General features: G+C 38.4%; 1 protein-coding gene across 2 annotated transcripts in view; it reads right to left on the bottom strand.

The window, feature by feature from the left end:
* Positions 1-4,734, bottom strand: part of LOC132988095 (proto-oncogene DBL) — a 15,856-nt gene extending 11,122 nt beyond the window's left edge. For both annotated transcript variants that reach the window (XM_061055243.1, XM_061055244.1), the window contains exons 1-7: positions 4,475-4,734; positions 2,386-2,520; positions 2,003-2,119; positions 1,640-1,789; positions 1,371-1,495; positions 1,147-1,261; positions 914-1,033 (exon numbers count right to left, since the gene is read on the bottom strand). In XM_061055243.1, the coding sequence (XP_060911226.1) occupies positions 914-1,033; positions 1,147-1,261; positions 1,371-1,495; positions 1,640-1,789; positions 2,003-2,119; positions 2,386-2,520; positions 4,475-4,525 (813 nt within the window). In that variant the 5' untranslated portion in view covers positions 4,526-4,734. The remainder of the gene's footprint in view (positions 1-913; positions 1,034-1,146; positions 1,262-1,370; positions 1,496-1,639; positions 1,790-2,002; positions 2,120-2,385; positions 2,521-4,474) is intronic.
* Positions 4,735-9,438: the final 4,704 nt, after the last annotated feature.

The following is a 9,438-nucleotide window of genomic DNA, read 5'->3' as shown; positions in this document are numbered from 1 at the left end:
TTTACTTATAAATTATAACACAGACCGCCATCTGACAATAATTTCAGATATTTTATTACAGAAAGTGAATGAAACTATGACTATAAAAAAAGTCACATTCTGTCATTGTGTTAATTAAATGAAATTAGGCTATGAAAGTGAAAATGAATGATTCCACTTCTAACTTGGGACCCTTTTGAACCCCCTTATTGACCTCTGAACGTCCTTGGACCCTGATTTGAGAACCACTCTAATAGTCTTAAAATAAATAATAAGATAAATCACAGGTTGGAGCGCTTTTGATGCTGCATGTATATCTGATGTAGGGGGGAGGGGCTATGATTGGACGGCAGGTGTCACTTGTCGGATGTGATCAGTGCATGATATGCTACTGGCTGTGTCTGATGCTCTAATCTAGGATCAGTAAAGTGTCGTCTAGTGATACAGAGAAGTTACGCCAGTACGGGACAAGGTGTGTCCCGCAGGGGACGAATCAATTTAGTTCCAAATACAGGATGTCCTGGCTAAGACGGGACAGTTGGACATCCTATAGGCACCTTTCTACTTGTATTATTGAAGAATAGACGTATGTATAATCCGTTGTAATTGCTGTTGCTGGCATCGCGGTACCAATGAGTCTAGTTCTTCTTGAGGCTTCTGACTTTTTTTCCTTGCCACTAATGCCAATGACTTGCTCATGGTGGATCCTTTTCCAATAATCAGAATTTAGAATTGTATAACAAGAGTGCAGTCTAGACCTGATCTACATGTGAAGTGTCGTGAGATAACCTTTGTTGTGATTCAGGGCTTTACAGGTTAAAAATGTATTCATGAATTATTGAAGACATTAGAACTCCTTCTACTTTAGTAATACATTTTCTTGCACTCTGTTTAAATTCTAATCATGTGCATGTTGTGTATTTGGTTGTGTGACCTGAGCGTGTGTGTCCAGCGTCTCCAGGTCTCTCAGCAGTTGCTCTGTCTGGACCACAGTGTTTCCAGCAAAGGCGATCTCCTTCTCCTGGTCAGTGAGTCTCTCTAGCACCTCATCCATCTACATACAGACAGACAGACAGACAGACACACACACACACACACACAAGCACATCACATACAATCATCCCAGTAGTATAACAAACTTAGCGTCTATATTAGCAATCATCTCACCTGCTGGAAACTCAGTTCATAGTGCAGCAGCTGGAGGTACTGCTGCAGCTTCAGGTGGTGTTTCTCAAAGAAGCCATCAAACGCCTCCTCCATGTCTCTGAGCTGCGCCAGGAGCCTAAAACAAAAGACACTCAGACATTAAAAAAACAGAAGATAATCTTAATCTTTCCTGTAATTCTGGTTTGTCTCTAATAATACTCTCAGAGGTCATCTTATTTCAGTACCTCTGGACAGTGTCCATGTCTCCTTTTATTTCCCTCTCCTCCTCTACATCTCTCTTAGAGGCCTTGACAGTTTCCAGATTCGACAGCAGCAAGCGGCCCTCTTTCAGCACATTCCTGATATCGTCCTGAAACGACCAGACAAACAAGAATAGACAGATGAACACATTAAACCAGAGCTATATCAACAAAATAAAGGGACATAGACATTCAATACAAAAAATGCAAGACACAGAAACAAAAAGAGAGCGAGTGGGAGAGAGTATATGTACCTTCATCTGTCGGTATCGATGTGTGTGTGAGTGTAGCAGGAACTCGATGGCATTGGCTTCGTCTGGAAGCTCAGTCTCAGACAGCTCTGAACCAAAGCCCTGCAGCAGCTGGGCGATCTCCTTCACCGTCACTGCAAAGGTCTCAATAGCCTGCTCCCAAACACAACATTTCACACATAACAAACAGACACATGAACAAACACTGACAATTCTGATTCATGTGCACACTAGTAGTTTAATCTTAAACTCTTAAATACAAGAACAGAAAAGGTATTTATTGCGACTGCTGTTTAATAAACCTGGAGTATTGTTTGAGTCTTAAGTTTTGTTTCTTGTGATGTTTATTTTTTCAGAGGTGCTTACCGTGCGGAGGACAATCCAGTCGCTTTGACAGTACTCCACTTTGGCAGTGAAATCTGAAGTCAGGTGGTTTTCATCGATGTAGCGCAGCAGCTCACCCACTGAACGCAGCATCACCACCTACAAACAAAGACACACAGGGCGTCTGCTGAAACAGCCCCCCTGGCAGGTACTAGAATATGTTTCACCTTTTTGGCAAATAAAGACTTAAAATTGATCCAATTCAGGAAAACAATGTTTTCTTTTGTTGGCTGCATGCAGTTGGCAGTGTAAGGTTATTGTTGACATAAGAAGAGAGAAGATGGAGAGGAAGACCATGTGTAGACTCAAGAAGAGATTTTTTTGTATTAAGAATTTTCTGTTATTAGTTTTCCACACACTCTCACCGGCATTTTCAACAGGAAGTCATCCTGGCTGAAGCGGAAGCCCAGGTCAGTGCTCGAAGATGGACTCGGGGTGGTGCTCAATAGGCCGCTGGGGCGGAGCACCAGGACCAAATGCAGATTGCCTGGAAATGAGGTCTGAAAGAGTAAGATGTGCATCATTTAGAGAGATGAGAAGAGGGCTTTATTCTAAAAACAGTCAATTTAACCAACTCACCATTAAAGAAAATACTTCTGTGTGTATCACACATCATCTACAATTTTCAATTTCGGTTTCACATTAATTGATTTGGGGGAAATGACTTGTGAGAGAGTGGTAATCTGAGTTGTATGGATTCACAGTGCAGAGTAAAGAGTAAAGCGTAGGACAAAAACAGGTTTCCTGGTGTCAGTCAGAACAGCTGACAGCTGGATGCTGTTAGTCTTGCAGTCCAGCAAACCTCAACACAGCATCAGCATGTCTAAGCGTCAATCTTGAGTTAACAACTCAGCTCCTCGGACTGCCTCTGCTGTTTCCTCACTTTTCCCTCACTTTCCCATCTCTCTACAAACACAGAGCTGTTCAAACACCATCTTTCAAGGACGTTACAGATTCAGCTCTAGCCTTAAAATCTCTTCTCTTGCTATCTTACAGTTCGAATAATTCCCCTTTTCTTTTGTTCCGTTCATGTGCTTATCTAGACATCTCTGCAACAGGACATGTCTCTGATAAGCACATTTTCAAAAAGCAAATCATCACTGAAATACCCTGCTGTATTTTTCTCATTTCAAATCTTCACAGTGGGAGACTTATTGAGTACAATCAATTAACAGCCAGTCATTTGTGTCCAATTCCCTCCACTCAGGACAAGAGTGTGACAGATAATTGATGATAACTGAGCAGACAACTAATCAAGTGATTCATCTACTGTGAGGTTACTTCCTCATTCACTTATGCCATAGTTTCCCATATTATTCTTGCCAAGTTAACTGGAACTGTGTTGTTGATGCTATACTGCTTCCACATTTGCACCTATAATGTAAACAGTGGCACATGTTTAAATAATACAGTGTAGAGAGTAACATGCTATTACAATGGTCTTGCTCTCAGTTTCAGCACAAAAGTTTCAGGGTCAATATGGGTGTTCAGTACCAAAACTACAGGAGTCATCTTTTAGAAGGCCCATTTCAGAATCGTAATGTTTCTGGATTATTATCATTGATGCATTTATGCAACAATCTTACTCTGATTTTGATAACTTTAAATAGTGCTATGCAGTTTAAACTTCACCAATAATGTATCATTATCTACTAGTTTTCTTATATTTTGTATTTTAAAGTGTTGATTTCAAACATAACTTAAGTTATTCAATAAATGTGGTGCAGTAAAAAGTGAAATATATTCTTTCAAAGTGTGTGCAGTATCAGTATTAAGAAGCATGAAGTGAAATGCTCATGTAAAGTACACAACTTAAAAACTATCCAAAGGACAGTAGTTAAGTAAAAGTAAGTAAGTAGTTACATTTATACATAGCTACATTTCACCTTCAGTAGCCTACTGACGTTTGTGTGAGTAAAAAATCCAAGTCATCAACATGAACCTGGATGTTCACTCCTACAGCAGCCATTATAAATGTCAATGGATGATTACAGACTTGTCAGAAGCCCTTCATGACATTTCGCTTCTTTGAGATCTGTGGGCATTGGAGAGGCTATCTGACGCATATTCCTAAATCAGTTACATAAAGCTGCAAAACTTGAACACATTCCACAGTAAGGCTACAGACTGCAGTGCCAAACCTAGTGCTGCCTCTTACTGTTCTGCAGTTGCAGTCCAAACAAACACACGCACACAAACGCGCGCGCACATCTCGTTTGTCATTGGCCTGTCCTGCTCCCCCCACAAAGACTTTTAACATTGAACTGCGATCTGAATCCTACTATTCTCTAAACCGGGAGCTATTTCAGATATCCGCTGCAGTTTGCACTGTACTGAAGCACATCCCAGCCTCTGTGTCGCAGTACTGAACTGTCCTCAGAACAGCTCGTCTCTCCTCTGCTGCAGTATCCTCACCGCCCCATGCAAAGCCTCCCACCTCCCGTCGAAGCTTACCGCTGCCCGGCGTAGACGGGGGAACCCCCACATCGGGTTGGACTCGGCCATGGCTCTTAGCGCTCTCCCCTCTCCTTTCCGGACGCAGGAAGTCTGCAGCGGGACTTGGTGTAGGTAGCGAGCAGCCGCAGCGATGGCACGCTAACCTACACTGCAGTGTCCGGGCGGGCCGAGCAGCGTGGAGTGCACCTCAGCACACTCACTTCTCCTCTGGAGCAGGATGATAGTGATGATGATGATGCTGGTGGGGTGTGTTGCGTTCACCTGACGTCAAAGCCAAAATAAAGTGTAATAAAGATGAGCTTTTCGGATAGGCTACCCATCGTATTGGACTATAACCTAAGTGCACAATTCAAACTAAGACAAAACTAATATAGCCTATTATTGTCACCAATTGAGAAGGTGTGAAATGTGAATCTCTTCCTGATGCTTCGAATTATCATCAATAAAAGTAGCCTTACACTTTTTAACTTGAATTTTGTTTGCTGTTTGTTTAATTTCCATATAGATAATTTGCTGTTGGTTGGACAATGCAAGGAAAGTATAGCTTATAGACAATTGATTATACATGTAAAGGTATCCATTAGGTGGCGCTTCGAACTCAGGAAAGTGTCAAACACTTTCGGATAACCCCTCTTTTTTTTTAAATAAAAGGTCAAATGTGGTCAAAGGTCAAATGTGCCTTTTGGCTCAGTTGTAAAAAGAAAACAACAGCAAAAAACCACACGCATTTTTGAAGCCATTAACATTTGCATGAAATACGGACAACAGAACGGCTTTATTATTATGGTTAGAGACCATTGTTGAGGTTTTGATGTCTTATTAATATAGACTTATAACCAGATTTCATAAACAAAATAGCCTTAAATAGACATGACTTTATTAGATGTAAAGATGTAAAGTCCTTCGGTTTAATTCTTTTATGAGGTTAACAGTCAAACACTCAACTAATCTGCTGGATCAGGGCTGTGAGAGAGTTCATGGGATTAAATAGACAATAACTGCTCAGGACACTGACTCCATTTTTCTACTGAGACCCAACCATTTCAAAACACTGGGGAGAGCTGAGATAAACAAAACTAACATACAAATCTCTTAGCTAAAGTGTTCTAATATGGCCATGAAACGTTATTATATTGTAGACCGTGTCCTGTCACTCATATGGAGAAGCTGCAATATGTTTAAAAGACTTTTAACACTAGATTTGGATATACGAGCTGACGGCACAAAATGTTTTGATCAAATTCATATATTGTAATTAAACTGTATATTCACACGTTAATGAAATAAAACAAAACATTTAACATGGAATAAACCATACATGTATTTAATAGGCCTATTTGCTTTAAAGGTATTAACAACAATAAGCCTCAATATAGACAAGGAGTTTTTTTCATCCTGACATATGCCAACATTCTGCTCAATGGATTTACATGACATCTTTTATGGACATTCATGTTCCACAGATTAAGTATCCCTCAATCTCTTTAATTTATTTATTTTATTGCACATAACAGAACAATAATTATAGATGAATAACATGAGACACAATACGTAGGCCTAATTGTTAGGAATTTAACAGAACAACAACAATAACTTCAGAGAGAAATGTGCAAGAGGAGCAAAAGAAACCCACAGGGGCTTTTCAAGTGGCCCTGCTAATGTCAAACATGTAACACATAGACAAACAATAAAGGTAGTCCAAGCAAATACAATATATACAATATAGCTAACCCTAACCCATACTCAGTAAGGTGTATATAAAAGAAGAAATATGAAAAATAAGATGAAACAATGAGTAAATCAAGATAATGTGAATGGTAAAATACATATTTTTGGCAGATAATGTTTACTGGTCAAGCAAATCAATGTAAGGTTTGTTTTTTGAATGAATTTAAGCCGGTGCTGTTTCTAATTTGACTCGGTAAATTGTTCGAGCAATGAGGAAACATTTTGTAGCGTGTGTTTAAAATATATAGTCTTCCTAGGATAATTTAATATTTTTTTCCGCAGTTATAATATTTGTTATTATTTGATTTCCCCATTATAGCGACCTCTGTGTCTTTTTTCATGTATGTACACTGAGAAGAGAAGAACGCAAGCCGGAGACAAATTCCTTCTAAGTGTAGGCCTATGTAGATGCTGATCTGATTAACTTTGTCATCTTACCTGTGTGCAGCATCTCTCTCTCTCTCTCTGTCCTAAACCTATAGATACATTTTGTCTCCTTTGGCTGACACTCCAGGTGGGACACTTCTCGTGGTTATTAGAGTGTTTGGCCTGACTGTTTGGTATTTAAAAAGGCTAAACCACCCACATGACTTTCACTTAGCTGGTCCTAAATAAAACCTTCGAGTACATGGGAACAGTGCCAGGTTAGAATTTCATGACCAGGTACTTACTAGACATCTTTTTCTCTTTTGTATATTTATCTGTAATTCAATTTATTTATTTATTTTTAAACAGCATATTTATTTAAATCAATTATGTTACTGGTTTAAAAAAGAAGGATTGCCACATTTCTTTTGTGGAAATGCTTTGATCAAAAGTTAACAAGATTTATATCATTCTAGAAAAGGTATCATGCAGTAAGAAAAAGGCAAGCACAAAGAATAATTTGATCTATAATGGACTGAAAATTAAAAAATACCAGTCATAGTATAATAAACTGGGTGCAACACAGCTAGCAGACCAGTTGAGTGTTTTATCTGGTCAGCTAGAAATGTGAAAAAGTGGAGAGACAGAACGTTTTCGTTACCACACTTACATCTTAATTTCATGTAATCAGAAGTAATACAGCCAGTTCAGAGCGTTTGATTCTTGTAGTCTTTATTTTAATGAATCCTGTAAGTTTAAATAATCTAGCAAAATGCGCTTTTTTGGCAATCCAAAAGTCCATTTTACGAACTTCTAATTTCCCTCCTTTCTTTTTTTTGTAGACAAATGATTTGGTCTACAACATGCTTAACATTTGTTCATGTGTCCAAGAGTGAAATCCTGCTTTGGGAGATTCCCAGTCACGTTGTGTTCATGTTGGTGATCACAAAGGTTCAGAGCCAAAGAAGCCTTTTTCCAGGAAACAAACAAGTCCACAGACTAAAGTGATTAGTGAAGATACAGTGTTAAAACCTGAGCTTACTTTTGGGTTTTATTTTAACCTGCCCCGATATCAGAGGATTGGAAAGTGTATATGTCTTCTGCTTTGTCAGATAATCTCCCCAACTTTAAGCTTTAGTTTTCCTTTGAATCATGCCAAATAAAAAAAAACAACCTGAGTGAGATAAAGCAGATAAAGCTTTAACATAACTCCACACCTGCACTTGAATTGTCTCCTCAGCCAAGCCAAAGCCATTACAACACAGTGACCCTTGACTTGTGGAGCGTCCTCAAGGTAACTCTGCTGAACTTGACTGGATTACAACTAATGCCTTTTGTTTGTTTCTTTAACCTCCCTTTAGACATATTTTCATAATAAGTGCATTGAATCAACTTAATTGTTCTAAGTTTAAATTATTTTCATAAACCTTTAAATGTTGCCATAAATGATCTTAAACCTCAAAATCTCTATCTGTTTTATTTTATTTTATTTTATTTTATTAATCATCATTTAAATTGCTACAACTATACGATTGCTTTAATAAACAAAGGTGATTTTTTTTGTTTGAAATATTCAAAGGGAAAGTAAAGTAATCAGTCCTTCATTCAGAGAATCTTCATCATTCAGGGATCCTAATATCGGTGTGTTATCATCCTCTTACACTCACACTTCTGAGTGACAGTTTTACAATGATCTATATGAAAGACACCATTTATTTAAAGTGCAAGTGTATCAGTTACAAAACAGTCTGGAGGCTTTGGTATCATAATAAACTGAGACAGCTTGACTTAGATTTAAAATATTTTTAAAAAGTGATTTGAAATTGAACTTTCATCATGAGTTCGTTAAAATGAGCCTGTCAACGGTTTCCTTTGGGCTTCAAAGTTCAAAAGCCGTCTCTTCTGTGAGTAATTTGTGCCTAATCTCTGGCACGTTACTGAGACACAGTTGAATAAGACAGCTTACTATTGACGTTACAGTCCATGCTCCGATCATCTGTGCTGTAATGTGACTAGGAGTCTTTAATCTGCTCAGATCAGACGGACTTGAATGCAGGGAAGTTCCACGCTGCTCCACGAAGACCTATAAATAACAAACACCCTTTAAATTTACCTTTACATTTCAGTCGACAAAAAAGAGGAGTATTCTTAATCGTTAAACAGGTCTGGAAGTTCCTTGAGAAAAGTCTACTAAAACTCCAATTACAGGAAGTTAAATAATAAATGTTCATTTTAGTCATCTCTAAAAAACAAAAACACATTGTACTCTCACCTGTTATTGGTGAAATTTAAGTTTGCTTTATTTTTAACCCCTTTGTGTCTCTGAGCTTTTCTTAACAACACGTACAAATAAAAATAATCAGTCACAAACAACAACAGAACATGCTTAAGATGCTTGTGCTAACTGCATACATTTGTTGTCATTCTGAGTTAAGGACACAGGATGACCCCTTGTTTGAAACAGGTGCAGCTCAGAGATAGATGAGGTTAAGAATAGAAGCTCTAAGTCTATTATTAAACACAAGTTAACAAACATATCAAGCAGAAAATCTAAAGTTTTTGACCAAAAGTGTCAAAAATGTCTCTTGAATTATAACCCAGACTTAAAAGGACCTAAAACGTTATTCTGCTTTGTGTATTAAAGAAGACGAGATTGTTTAGTTTGTGGAGAATCAGAGATTAACAGCCTACTAGCACAGCCTAGTGGAGGCGTGCATGGTTGTGTGTCTGCCCCTGTGATTTAGCTTGCTGGTATTATTAAACCCTTTGTAGTCCAGAAAAGCTATCCCCTGATTGCTTAACTGGATTATGAAGCAGGCAACGACAGAAACAATGAACCAGCTAAGCCTGAACGATGCTTAGAGAGA

Source organism: Labrus mixtus, chromosome 14, assembly GCF_963584025.1.
Source record: "Labrus mixtus chromosome 14, fLabMix1.1, whole genome shotgun sequence".
NCBI lineage: Eukaryota > Metazoa > Chordata > Actinopteri > Labriformes > Labridae > Labrus > Labrus mixtus.
The sequence above is the reverse complement of the archived record's forward strand: the minus strand, read 5'-3'. Positions and strand labels throughout refer to the sequence as shown.